This window comes from Eucalyptus grandis, chromosome 7 (genome assembly GCF_016545825.1).
Source record: "Eucalyptus grandis isolate ANBG69807.140 chromosome 7, ASM1654582v1, whole genome shotgun sequence".
Classification (NCBI taxonomy): Eukaryota; Viridiplantae; Streptophyta; class Magnoliopsida; order Myrtales; family Myrtaceae; genus Eucalyptus; species Eucalyptus grandis.
Genome location: NC_052618.1, coordinates 37,773,347 through 37,788,521, shown reverse-complemented (window position 1 = coordinate 37,788,521; position 15,175 = coordinate 37,773,347). Strand labels below are relative to the sequence as shown.

The 15,175-nt window shown below is 39.2% G+C and overlaps 1 protein-coding gene across 1 annotated transcript; it reads left to right on the top strand.

Annotated features, from left to right (window-relative positions):
* Positions 1-311: 311 nt before the first annotated feature.
* LOC120296121 lies at positions 312-2,370 on the top strand. Its single transcript, XM_039317779.1, has 3 exons — positions 312-384; positions 468-550; positions 2,005-2,370. The coding sequence occupies exons 1-3, from the start codon at positions 312-314 to the stop codon at positions 2,368-2,370; spliced, it is 522 nt and encodes a 173-aa protein (XP_039173713.1).
* Positions 2,371-15,175: the final 12,805 nt, after the last annotated feature.

Below are 15,175 nucleotides of genomic sequence, written 5' to 3'. Positions count from 1 at the left end.
GAGAGGTGAAGATAATAGAATTTCAACGTCTTCGCCAGGGTTTCCTAACTGTTGATGAGTATGAAGCGAAGTTCGTTGAACTTTCGCGATATGCCCCCGAGTTAGTCGAGAATCCTATGAACTGAGCGAGAAGGTTCAGAGATGGATTTAGACCATACATGAGGAGTGCCTTAGTCCTTCTGGATCTAAAGACTTACAATGATCTGTATCGGAGAACTCAGAAAATTGAGAAGGATCAGAATGATAGAGCTGCCTCATCTAGATCGAGGTTTAACTCTCAGCGAGAGAATATTCGCTAGGGAAAAAGACCCATGTCTGGAGGTGAATTCCATGCTCCACCTTTCAAGAGGAGTGGATTCAATAGATCGATGCCCAATAATATGGGTATGTGTCGCTCGTGTGGAAGGTGACACGGGTTAGCTCCGTGCCCAGCTAAGATTGGAGCATGTTTGGAATGTGGCCAACAGGGTCACATCGGAAGGGATTGCCCGAGGAAGCAAAGAGGGCAACCTTAGTTGCCACCGCCGCCACCGATGAGACAGATAAGAGGGTATGCCCCTTAGAATGCACCATAGGGAGGACAGTTGAGGTCTCCAGTCCAAGGCACCGTGTATGCAATTACATAGGGCCAGGCCGAAGCTGTGCCTAACGTAATCACAGATACGGTTCCATTGAATGGACAGCCAGTTCAGAGATGAATCGAGTTATGCACTGAGCAGAAAGGGCAATGTTCCCAGAACAATTATATCAGAGTGGCATAGTAGAATTTTGGTTAAGTTTATAAAACTTTAGTTGTTGTAATGAAGTCATATAAAACAGAATCATTGGTTACAATTGTACTTGAATCCTTTGCCTATGTATAACTTTGATACCATATATAAAAAGGTTTGGCTTGAGGAGCTTTTGTGTAATGAATTGTTGCTGCAATGTGATATAGTTTAATCCGTCGAAGGAAGTTATATCGAAGACAACGTTATGAGTTAGAATTTTAGAAGAATGGTGATTGAGATGTCCTGTATCACCCTGGAAAGACGCTTTAAGTCACGGGTACACTGAGTCGAAAGTCTTTAGTTGTCCAGATGGTGATCAAGGAATGGAAGTTACTCGAGAGAAAGCTCAAGATTCGATTTTCAAAATTGAGGTAGGCCACTTTTCAAACCTTATGGCCACCCTCAGAATTGAACCGAAGGTCTAATTTAGGATCTAGACGTTTTAGTTGATGAACACAAATGTTCAAGAAATCCTGCAGGAGGATACCGGTAAAAGAAAGGTTGACTTTCAAATTTCGAAAATGGGAATGCCAAAGTATTGCGGGTGATGATAGATGTCAGATAGTACGGAACTTGAGGAAGAGACTTGGTCAAGAATTCACGGTGGCAGTTGTAGTATTTAGCCATACAGTGTGAGGTAGGTAGACCGATATGAAGATAGTTATCGCCGGATGGGTTGCAAGTGTCAAATGTGCTAGTAAGTGATAGTTCAGTAATGCAAGCCGAGAGAACATTTACAATCACTCAAGAGTCCCGAGTGGGAATGTAAGTATATCACGATGGAATGTTGTGATAGGTTTACCAAGGAGTCATAGGAATAATGACTCCAGTTGGGGTAGTGGTTGACAGATCGATGAAGTCGGCCCACTTTATTGCTGTATGGAAGGATATTGATTGGAATAGGCATGCCGAAGTGTATGTGTGTCAGACAATTCATCTGCGTGGAGTACTAGTGACGAACTTATATTGGATCTAGAACTGAGGTTCTTAGTTTCAGCAGACCAATTAGATAATTCCTTTTGAGGCAGAATAGAGTAGAGTGTGCAGAACTTCAGTTTGTTGAGATGAGATCAGAGAAAGAAATATCACAGGCTGAGGGTCAGTTCAGCAGTTAGTAGTTGCAATTGCCGTGATCAGTGCCAGAGTACAGACCACTTAGAATTGCTAGAATAATTGAATTGTTGAGCATTGAAGGCCCCAAAAGTTCTAAATTGGTGAGTACAACTTTCTGAAGGCATCACCAATGAGGGATACCCTGCGTTTCAGCAAGGAGAGAAAACTGAAATCGAAGTACGTGGGTCCCTTTGAGATTCTGAAAAGAATCGGGATCCTATCATATTGTCTTGCATTGCTGCCGAGGTTAGCGCAAGTGCGTTACGTCTTTCACGTGTTGATGTTGAGGACATATGAGCCTAACATGACCCACGTGCTAAATTTTGAAGAATTAGGCGTGGACGATAGAGTGTTGTATATGAAAAGTTCGGTTCAGCTTGTGGATCAGAAAGATAAGATTCTATGTATCAAAAAGGTCCCCTTGGTCAAAGTGGTCTGCCAACACCACGGGATTGAAGAAGCAACTGGGGAAAGTGAGACTAGATGAAACGACGATACCCCCACCTTTTTGTTTAAGGATTGGTAAAGGTTTAAATTTTGAGAACGAAATTTTTATAAGAGGGGAAGAGTTGTGACATCCCAGATTTTCAGTCATGTTTTCAATTGAATAAATCAGACAATTCATTGACGCGTCTATAAGGCTGTTCTCAGAACTTATTATTCTAGAGATAACTAGACTATCTAGGGAAACCATTAAGAATTTGAAGGCAAATAGACTTGAGAATTCGACCAGGAATCGATTTCTCGACCGTGTCCATCTTTAGAGATCATTACGGCATAGATATAAGTCAATTCGAGATCAGAGATAGGTTGGTTTGATTGAGATGTGTGACTAATCGTGGGTGATACCACTAAATTGGAAAATTCCCGTCAACCAACACTAGACTGATTTTCTTATTGTTTTGGTACACTGTATCCGTATTTAGATCATCGGGATTTTCACGACAACCGAGAGTTGCCAATGAGTTGAGTGGGTTCATAGTGGCTCGAAGAAAATCGACCATGGGTCATTTACACTAAAAATTTCTGAAAGTTATCCGGTAGCCTAGGCCACGCTAAAAATGCGTCGAATGGAAATTAACCGTGAATTCAAACCCGATTTCATAAATTGAAAGTTCTGTAGTGTCACGAGCTATTTTAGGAACGTTGACTTAGTCTCAGAAGATTTTTCGAAGATTCTGGCATTTTTATAGAAAATCTATTTAGACGTTGCGGAAATTAATGAAAATTTGTATGGGCCGAATTTAAGCGAGTTTTGACTTCCAAGTTGAGCCATTTAGCAATGGACACTTGCAGAAATAGTATGGCCATTTTCTTCTACGACAATGGACATCTAATTTGGGCAATTTGGTGAAGAATTGAAACTTATTTTGAGGAAATTCAAAGCTATGGAAGGAGGCTACATTTTAGGTTTCAATTTGAAATTTTTGTGGAATTATTGTGCAAGAAATAATTGGGAGACATAGAGGATATGCATGAGGGCTTGTGGGGACCAAAATAATGATGGAATTTAGGATATTTTGGTTGACTCTTCCTTCCCCTTCACCAAGCTTCTCCCACGCACCTCCTCCACTGTCTCTTCGTTGAAGCAAAACCTCCGCTAGTCTCTATTTTGCTTTTGTTTCATTTTCCTTCGAAACCGCCCCATCCCCTCTCTCTCTCTCTCTCTCTCTCTCTCTCTCTCTCTCTCTCTCGTGTTCATTTCCCCATGCCTGCAACCCCCACAGAATTTCTCCACCAGCTCTTGTTGCTAGCGAAGCTACTCGGGCCAGTTAACCTAGCAGCAAACCGAAGACCACTTGCTAGCGGACAACGAGTTTCTCCCTTCATCCGCTTTTCCAACGTCTGCAACGCCAGCTGGTCCCATCTCTCTCGCTACCGCTGCCAACCACTCAAAGCTGCTTGTCCGAATCAACAATCAGCAAAGCTTTCCTTTCCATTGATGCAAGCAGCTCCTTTCCTCTCCGTAGGCCAGCGAAGCAATCCCACCAACCCTCCATCCCTCTTCACGTGTCAGCTCCTTCCTTTCTCCTTGGTTGGCCACCACCGTGTGTCCTTCATCTTTCCCAGCTACAAAGCCCTTGCTGCTTCTCTCGCCAGGCCCAGCTCAGCAGCTCCTACGGGCTTCTTCGTTAAGCTCATTTGGGTCGCAAGTCAGGCCAAAATCAGCCCATCTCCAGTAGTCTTCAGCCCACGATCAACCCAGCTATTTGAAGCCCAACTTTGGTGAGCCCAAGTTTCAGCCCAATCTTGAGGCCCCGCGAAGCAGCCTAAGAAGTAGGCCCAAACAAGTTCGGCCTAAGCTCATATTTTGCTGTGGGCTTGCGAAGCTTGTAGGTCCGACCCAAGTTTCTGTCGACGCTGCCGAAAGTTTGGATTTCGGCCGCCGTCATGTCGCCGTCGTGGTGTCCTGGTCCCCACTTTTAATTAAGTGAGTAATCTCACTAATCCTTGCTTAGTAGACTAATGATGCTTAAGGGTTGATTATATTTAATTAAGTGCAATTAGGTGGTTAGATTAAAATAGATTAGTGATTACTAGATAATTGTGATGCATGTTAGGCAATTGAATGGTGCAATTAGCAAGTAGAGATGTACTATTATTTATTGAATGCATCTCGGGATTTTTCCCGACCTGTTTTAGGCTCCAATTAGGTAATACGGGCCTAAATTGGATTTTAATATTTATTTATTTAATTTTCGAAATTAATTATTTAATTAATTATTTTTCCTCATGCTGACTATTGTGGTGCAGCTCGTTTATTCATTTAAGCTCTACATTGTGTGGAATTGAATTAATTGTGAAATTTGAGGATTTGTCCTAAATTGTTTGTTATTGAATATTTGATTGGTAGATGACTGAGTATGGTTATTTAGCATTGACAATGCTTTGATGAGTTGTAAAGTAGAGAAAATCGTGAGGCTGAACTGAGAATAATTTTGGCTGAGATCGATCAGGTACGAGGTATAGACATACGTGGTTCGGTGATAAGGAAATCACTAGTGAAAACGGCGCCTTAAAGGACGCACGAGTGCTGTCTATTACCTATATCAGTATAGACATACGTGGTTGGGTGATAAGGAAATCACTGGTGAAAATAGCCCCTTAAAGAACGCATGATTATTGTTTATTGCATGCCTCATTATGGACATATGTGGTTCGGTGATTAAGAATATCACTGGTGAAAATGACGCCTTAAAGAACGCACGAGTGCTGTCCGGTACATATGTCACCTTGGCGAAAACAACACCTGAGAGCATTACTGTAGCTTTGTGACTGAGAGTGCAAATGGGAGGTTTTATATTGAGAAGTGATTTGACTTGGAAATGGTCCGACTGACATGTAATTGACTAGGTCGATTGATCAATGATTTGATCCGTTGTCGTGAATTGACTGATTGAGTGGAAGTGACTTTGAATGGTCCGATTGACATGTGATCGACTAGGTCGATTGATCGAGATATCGATCTGTGATGTGATTGCTAGGATCTCAGTCCTTTGACCCGTGCGTGTATAGGCAGCCCGATTAACATATTGGTTTCCTAATCGAGTCTTACTTGCTGAGACGTAGTCTCATCCCGGTTGTGGGACAACATTTCAGGCCCGTAGATGAGCATGTGAAGAAGGAACTAGAAGAGGACGATGAGTCGGTAAAAGATGAAGAGCTTGAAGGATGCAAGCTTAGTGAAGAAGAGTCAAAAGAGAATCAGGATGATCCTAAGTATGACCTGGATGAGGACTGAGATCCCATCCTCTTTTGTGAATCCTATCTAAATGTGAATAGTGTGAGACCAGAATGTTATGAATAGTCTTGTGAATAGACTTTGAGTTATGCCATGTATAAAGGTTTGGTTGTGGATTTCAATATGAAAAATATGGCCTTACTTTTCTATCCCATTGTTTTATTGTATGGGGATTATAATTGCTTTCGCATGTGCATATTAAAATAAAAAAGGGTTGGCGGTACGTAGTCTTGGGATATCGCTTTTAAACTCGACCAAAGGTAAGGGATGTGTGCGTGCCTAATGATTGGGGCGTGACTAGAGACTATCACGTTTTATGTATCAATTTAAATGTGTGACCACGTACAATTATTTTCCCGGGAATTTTTAATACGAAGAAAATTGACCAAGTCCATTATTTGAAATTGAGGCATTTAAGTGCAAAGCACGATGTTCTTGGCCGAGTATGGATGTGCGTGTGGTTATTATCGGAACTCGTCCTGATGCGTTCACACGGGACAATGCCTGATTAAGTTCGGATGCCCCACGTCAACGGATGCCAGTGTAGTGGAGGTTGGACCGATGCTCCTTTATGGAATGCCATCTAGATGTAGATATTGATGTGCCCAATGGAGCGGGACGACGTTCGGTTATGCCAGATGACTGCCGACTGTTAAGTTGGCCATGGCCGATGGGTCGTAATAACTAGGACACGCTTGAGTGATTGAGATAGCTGCGCCTGATTATGGAACAAAATTGTGTGACACGAAATGAGACGTGTCATAACGGTTTGGCCTTATAATTGGGACTCATGTGATTATTTAAAAAGATGATTTAATGTGTTCCATTTATGAAATATGTTGGCTGTATGCATATGTCATATGAGATGAGCTAATGTGTAGGGAGATGATGAGGCGAGGTAAGTTTATGTATGATGCCTGTTTAGGCTACCTCTAGGTGAATTCTCATCCTAATCGGGGTTTAGGGTGTTGACTCACTGACATTTATCTCACTCATTCGTGGTTAAATATTTCCAGGTCCTTAGTATGGAGAGGTGACCTGATCATTTTGGGGTCCTAAAAGAAATAGTCTATAAGCCCTCCTATTTCTCTATTCCCGGGACCAACCTGACTCGTGAGTTAGTTGAGACCACTATATGGGTCGATGAGGGTCTTTGTCACTGGGTACCCCATCGTTTCAGAGCGTGGTTCTTGTTGTTTTACATCTATCACATTTATTTACTGGTCGACCAATTATATTGCCTTATTTGGTTGCGGATATATTGTAAATACATGGTGATTTGAGAATAGTCAAGTATAGCCTTTAAGGGATAGGTATACTTAAATTGATGTAACAAAATATGTCTAGGGTACTGTGAGACATCAATTGTTTATTTCTTTTTCAGGGTTGTAGCCATTATGTCATCCCTAACAGGTGCATGATTTGAGCTCCCAAGTGTAGGTGTACTCATTGGTCGCACGGCTTACTTGCCAATATGAATTGTTTTGTAAAGTTGATGAATGTTGAATGCCTTATATTCTTGATAGAGCGCTATCAAGCCCATCATGTCCGAGTGGGAGATGTACTGAATTAGTATGTCCATGATGAGGTGCAATGAGAACGCATCATTTCACCTTAATACATTACAATGGAAAGACACCATTTGACAGGGTGTGATGGAGTCATATAAAAGACTCCAGAAGACAACCGTTGGCATGTTTTGGCAAAACGTACACTCAGAATTCTCTCCTTGTCTTGTCCCCTTTCCATCAAAAGAAAAGGAAGCGTTCCATTTCTCCTTTATAAGAACAATCGGCATTTACACTGTGGAAATCAAATGCTTTCCTCATGATTGCATTCAGACTAACGTGAAGTATTTTTGTTCGTGATTCATCCGCAATTCAACGTTCGTTTCAAGGTTAATTGTTGTTTGCACATCGGATAAAGGTAAGTCGTCTTCCGCCAACTTGAATTCCAACACTCAGGTTAGCCGTGGTGGATATTTACTTGTGAAGAAATGAAGGAAGTTTTATTTTTGATTGAATGAGAAATGAATTTGGTTCAAATGGTCTTGTTTTGTGGTGTGCAGTTTCAGCAATAGTCCAATAAGAGAAAACGAGTATGAATAGAGTTATCACATCCAGAGCAATCCCTCCAATGAGAAGGATATAGGTAATTGCCACATCGATTTTGGGGAGTTGATGCTTCTTGAAGTGATTGAACAAGACAAAAGCCACCTTCACCTCAGTGAAGGCTACGAAGCGGAAAATGTAACTCCACTTAGGATGTATTGCCAACACTTTTGTGTGGAGCACCTCATATATGAAATTGAGTTCGACTAATATCACCCTTATCGCATCTACCGCACAAACTTTGTGGAAATATTTGCGGCTTATGTGGCATTCTTCTTGAAAGTATAAGAAATCTAAGAGGAAGCCATGAAAGATGCTAAAGAAGAAGTGAGCATGCTTCACCACAGTACTCTCAGCAAGCTTTGTTTTTTCTTCATTAGAATGTCCACACTCTAGAACTTCAAGTTCTTCTTGTAACTCCAATTTTGCAATATTTGTTAGGTCGATTGATAAGAGATTCAATCTCCACCTTGATAGGAGCATCAATCTCTTGAGGCTTGGGAGGCTCAAGAGATAAAGTGCAAGTGTCCTCTCTACATTTTTTATGACCCCAGCAAGAAACACCAGCATCGTTGTGATCATTAGTGACTTGTCACTGGGAGATATCTATACAAAAACGTATATGGAAATGCCAACTTGGCAAATGAGACTGAGCAAGTGTTGTGGCCAAGGCGAACTATCCTCTAGAGAAAAAGGCAATAATGGTGTTTGGACCACCAAGATGTAACACCAAAAAAGAGGCCCAAAATGCTTGAAGTGCTATGTCTATTTCAGTTGCACGAGTGGACAAATTGCCCTGGCTATGAGAGATAAGCCCGATCTCGAATGTAGCTACCCAATCAGCCATTAAATAGGCCAACCACAAGAGGGAAACGATGTAGCGATTCGCTACTTTCTTTCTAAGGGGTGCAAATAGAATGAGAAAGACTTGAAGCGAGAGGCTTAGTATGATGATACCTTGAAAGTTCCATTTGTTCCACAAATTGAAAATGGAGCTAAATGCTATGCTTTTACTTAGTCTGAATTTTTTTTCTCACTCCTCTCTATACAATTTTGCCTTGAATAGGAGGGATGGTGGGGAATGTATATACACATATTGAGATGGTTCCTTCCTTAATTGACAGAAGAAAGAATCTCTTCATAAACCCAAGAAAGTAAAAGAATCATGAACCAAACATTTCACATGTGGACACAAGTAAGATATCTCATGCATTAGATAGCAAAAGAAAAGTATCTCATTCATGATAAATTTAGAATGATGAAGTCTTAGATGTTTCATTTGTTCCATAGATCCCAAATGGAGCTAATTCCCATGTTTTTACTTAGTTTGAATTTTACTACTCCTCTCTATATAATTTTGGTTTGTATAGGAGGAATAATGGGAAATATGTATATATTGAGATGGTCTTTTGTTTGTTAGTAGAAAGAATCTATTCAAAGAAGGTAAGAATCGAAAACTAATCATTATATGAATAAACACAACCGAGGCATCTTTTGCATTAAATGATAAAAGAAGAGTATCCCATCCATCCATGATTGGTTGAGTGAAATGTTTAGTGATATTGCAATGAGGGTAGAAAAAATCAAAAACTTTCTAGGGGCATTTACGTCTAGCAAAACACACTTTCTCCATGCCTCTCCTTTGGACGATCGAAAACTTATTTATTTATTTATTTATTTAAAAACCCTAATTTTACTTCTATTTTTCAGATCAGAAAGAAAGGGTTGGGAATTCTCGAGCACAAGTTGAAAAATTGGAGATAAAATGCCACTCCAGTAATTAGAATGTCCCAGACTGAATTGAACACAACTAGGTGCTACTTGCATGAAAGAAGTTCAAGGTACAGAGGTAAGCGGATCCCTGCTAGGTGCAGAATGTACGTGCGACGAGCAGGTATTCATTGGCTGGCAATCATTTCGCCATCGATAAGTTCATGGGAATTATTATCTCAAAGTGATCAAGTTCGGAGCATCTTGGAATAAAATCAAGCTTGAGAGACCTTTGAGACTCGGGCTCGTTGCAGGAAAATTTCTGATATTCTTTCTTGATAATGGGAAGTAAGATTTACAGGTAAGGTGTCGGTTCTAATGATGCCTTTATTTGATTTGGTTAAATATTTATTAATAACAAAAATTAGTAAGCACTAAGAGTGTGTATAGAGTCACTTTAATTTTTAAAACCTTACAACTTTCCCAAGCTTAAACTTTTCACAATATCCCAAAATATATAAATTAACATGTCGATTTTTTCATATTATGTGAAAATGAAACATTCTAATCGTCGCAAGAAAAGCTTAAAATAGGAAAAAGTAAATTTCTGTGAGTTTAGGAAAATGAGTTATAAACATACGTAGAGGAAAATACTACACTTCCGTTTACGAGCAAGGACTAGGGAAAATGAGATGAGATCGAAATCTTCATTCCCTTCCTAACGACGTAACAAAAATGGAATGAGAATGAAATCTCCATCAACGTACCTTGTCTAAGTTACCATGCGGCCATGTCCAGTGATTGAAATTCAAATTCGGCGCAACACTACTATTGAATAAGAAAGACGCCTCAGATGAATATAACAAAATTCTTTCTATGCATGTGTTTGCTCCAACCAAGATCCACGATACAAATAACTATCAATCCTGAACATATTGAGAACTCTTGCCATAAGTAGAAGGGGTCAAATTACACACTTGAGTTCCAACATCAAGCCCAATCCCATATACAACTAGCGAGTCAGCCATCATATAGGCCAATCACAAGGAAAATGATACGATGGTTCACTATAATCTTTCTAATGGGTGCAAATAGATGAGAAATATATGAAGTGAGAGCCTTGGATGTTCCATTAATTCCACAAATCCAAAATGAAGCTAAAGGTCACGTTGTAGCTTAGTTTGAACTTTATCGCTCTTCTCAATATAATTTTAGCCTGTCTAGGAGAGAATGGTTGGAAATGCGTATAGACGTGTTGAGATGGTTCCTTACTTGTTTGCTAGAAAAAGAATCTATCCAAGAACCCAAGAAGAAGGTACAAGAACCATAAACCAACCATTCCATGAATAAATGCAAGCAATTCTTACTTGTTTGTTAGAAGAAAGAATTTATTCAAAAACACAAGAAGAAGGTACAAAAATCACAAACCAACCATTCCATGAATAAACACAAGCAATCCTTACTTGTTTGTTTGAAGAAAGAATCTATCCAAGAACCCAAGAAGAAGGTACAAGAATCGTGAATCGATTATTCTATGAATTAACTCAAGCAAGGTATCACATGCATCAAATAGCTGAAGAAAAGTATCTCATTCATGATTAGTTTAGAAAAATGTTTGGTCATATTACATCTAACAAAACACTTGGTATTATTAATGAATTAGATACTATCTAACAAGTCATTTCAGTATGCTTGTATATGATATGTGGGACAAAGAAGAGATGGTTAGATATGAGGAATGGATAAAGCATTCACGACGGCTCAATGCTCCAAATAGCGACAGAGCAAAGGAGGTGGGAGAAGAGAAAAATAAATTTGCATCTCTCCTCTATCAAGCTTGGAATCAAAGAATAAAAAGGAAAGAGAGCTATTGACACGCAAAATTACCCCTGGTATCATGTGCTGGCCACAAGGGGATAATAGGAGCAAAATGCCCTATTTTGCCCATTAAAGTTAAGGACAACCAATGTTCATGAAGGTCATTTGAGTTGAGCGTCGACAAAATTCTAGACACAAATTCTAGAGTCAACAGCCAGGTAATTAATTGATGTGTGTTAGGCTATAGAGGTAATGCATCATATTTGAAATTCAAGTGAAATTAGCATTGGAGCTCAAGCGAGAATAACTGTTGCGTGAAATAGGCATAAAAATAGAGAGCCATTATTTACTTGATGAGCAAGCTATGCGAGCATCGTTGACAAATCAGGAAGCAATTGCTTACAGATAAGGTTGCCGAGAAGAAATGAAAAATGTGGAGAATGCGAAAAGAAGTGCCCAAGGAGGAGTAACCAACAAAGGGCTACCGATTCGCCCTATCAATGCCACAGCCTATCCATTGAGGAAACCTCCTGCATAACACAATAACTATCTTTATTTTATCTTCACTTTATCGCATTAGCTGTAGTTTTCCAAATTCTCATCGTTGATTAAATTCCAACATGCATCTTTATCCGGTTCAACATCATTGATTAAATTCTGATGTTGTTCCACAAGCTTAGCATTGTTGATTAAACTTCTACATTGTGTTTCCTATCCAGGAGTATTGTTGTTGATTAGATTCCCGCTATACATGCTGTATCGTAGATTTAATCCGATACAATTTGAGTTCGAAGTATAGGCTATCTAGTTATTTCGTCTAGATTACATCATTGATTAATTCTGGTGTAATTTGAGCTCAAAAACTGTTAGTCTTTGAGTCATCCGAGTATCAATTGTTTGGGTTGTATATACAAGTTGAGAAAAAAATCTATCACTGCATTTAATATTATTTGTTCAAGCTCAACGTAGAACTTGAGTCTTCTATAATAAAACCAAAATGCAGCATTTGGTCAAAGATTTTTCATGGGAAACTAAACTAGCGAAATATCTTTTTTGCATGCCCAGTGGGACTTTTGCATTGAGTTAAAAGAGTGCTATGTCATGAACCCGAAGTCGATTCAACTTGAATAGTGCCACTGCCAAATAAATACTCATGGATGAAAACAACACATGAGTTGATTCGCCATTAGCCTAGCTCTCTCAGAATGAAACCACAAATCAAAATTAAGAGGAAGACGCTCATCGTCACATCACCGTCATTGTGGACTCACCGGCCCGTTAAACTGGTGAGTTTACTCACTAAATCTTGCTTAGGAGGTTAATTATGCTTAAGGGTTGTTTAGATTAGCTTAATAATGGATTAATGATAATCTAGAATGGTTATATTAGCCTTAAAATGGATTAGTGTTAATCTAACTAGTGAGATTAGCACCTTTGAAGTCGGATTAGTCCAAATCAGTGGACTATCTGCAGTTCTGATTTCTGGACTCTCGCCGTTTGCCATATCTGTAGATCAAAATGGATTGTGAATTTGAGGTTGATTTCCTCTTGAGAAATGTTTTATACATCTTCAGCTATGACATTTATTTTTCTTGAGATTTTTAGAGATTTAAAAGTATAAGATTTTAGCTCCGTTATTTACAAATAGAATCTCGGACTGTGTTAGAATTTGTGACCTTTTGGATTCTAAGGGTTTTTATCAACTCTTAGGGTTTAAATTTCAAAATAATTTCTTTACAAAAGTTGTTTTTCACATCTTTTATTTTAACATACTCAAATTTCCGATCAAATGGACAAGTTTTGGATCTCTAACCAAACTGATTTCAGAAAACAGATTTTCTAGAAACTGACCCAGTTTTTGTACTGGATGGAGTGCTTTATTGGGCTTAATCTAGAAGGATATGGGTTAAGATGTCTCATGAAAAATGTTTTTGTATGTGTCCTTTACGACATTCAAATTTGGAAATTTTCCAAACTCGTTTCATAAGATTTCTGGATTTAAACTTGGAGACGCGCAAGTGGACCGTTTCTGCCGATTAGAACCAGTAGTGGTTTTGTGGTTGTCCTTGGTGATGTGGCCAAATTTTCGCATACTTAGAGCTTATACTTAATGATATGTGATATTGATTATTTAACTGTGCAATTGGTTGATAATTTATACAATTGAGTGCAATTGAGCGGTGATTGTGAATTTTAAGCATTTACCCCAAAATTGTGAAATTTTGGGGACGACGCCTAGCTACGCCAGAAGACTGCCGAACTTCAAGTAGGCCATGCCCATTGGACCGTGATTAACTGCTGAACTTCTAGTAGGCTGCGCCCATTGGGCCGTGATTAACCGTCAAACATCGAGTATGCCATGTCCATTGGGCCGTGATTAAAATTGGAACGCGTGTTTGATTGAGATTGTGTGAGACGTTCCATTTGATGTGTGCATTTATTATGTGCATTTGTGATGTGAATTGTACTAACATGCATGAGGAAACTGAGGTGAGATAAGTCCTCTGTTTTGTGTGTATAGACTACATTTAGGCATATTCCCTTCCTAGTTGGGGTTTAGGGGGGTGACTTGCTGAAATATTGTCTCGCCCGTCGTGAGCTTGACTTTTCAAGTCCTTAGACGAAGGATCTGAAGCCCCTGGAGCCTGTGGAGTATGAAGAATCAGTGAACGTATCCGACTAGTAGGTCATAGGATAGCTTCTTTTTTAGACCGATCTTTTTGTACCTAAAACTAGTTGTTTATGAAAGTGTGTTTTTAAAATTGTGGTCCTACCTTTCTTTCCCATCTTTGTGTTGTCTGGGGATTTAATTATACACTTTTGCATGCGCATTAAATTGAATGAGTTGGCGACGCGTCCTGGGACGTCACAATTTAATCGACCACTGAGGGATGGACACGCGCTTGAGGATCGGGGTGTGACACATAATTAGGATGTGCAGGTTATCACCAGTCTATTGATGTTATCTGCTAAGAAATCATGTAGAATACCTTACGATCAATCATCCAATGATCCTCTTAAGTATTTCAACTTCCAAAGGTGTCATTTTGATTAAAATATTGACAATGGTACCTCCAAGTCATCATGAACACATCGGCATTTATATCAAAATCCCCATCCTTAGACCTAGTTTTCATTGAAGTCACACAGGTCATTGATATCATCGATCTTCCACCTCATTCATTTAAGCCAACTACTCTTGCTAACAATCTTCTGCTCTTAATAACGATCCTACTAATCTAATTTCTGGTCTTTCCAAGCACATTAATGATTATGACTCTACCAAGTTGGTGACCTTCGTGATCCTTCTAAGCTTTATCCAACATTCTTATTTTGGGCTTGTTCATCATCACCAAGTATATCCAACTTTTGACCTCATGTTGATCTTTCCAAGCCATCATGAACATCCCCGTTCTTCTCAACTTGTTCGCCATCAATCAAGGTACTTCTAGATGTTCACATAATTTGAAGATCCTTTCAACTTGTAGACACGCCCAATATTTTGTTCAACCCAGATGTCGATAGTGATCCCTCCATATCAGTAGGAATACTCTTGATAGTGGCAAAACGCTCTTCACATCAGAACCTCTAGGTATTGTTTATGACATCATCAACATTGTGCCTTGTGGATACATCATCTGGTACTACTCAATCAATAAATATGTTAGTAGATTTGATTGTCTTTGTCATCATCAAAACAATATATGGGATTTTCCCAACAATATTTTGAATGATTTAAATAAGAAATGATGAGAATACTAGGTTTCGCTCAACTTATTTATGTTATTAACTGAAAAGAATCGATCAAATTACTTCATCTTATTGTCAAACTTTCTGTTGACAAATAGGTTTCTGATCCTATCTGAGAGTCAAACAATTGTGATTTCAAAATGTTGGAGATATGTTCCTAA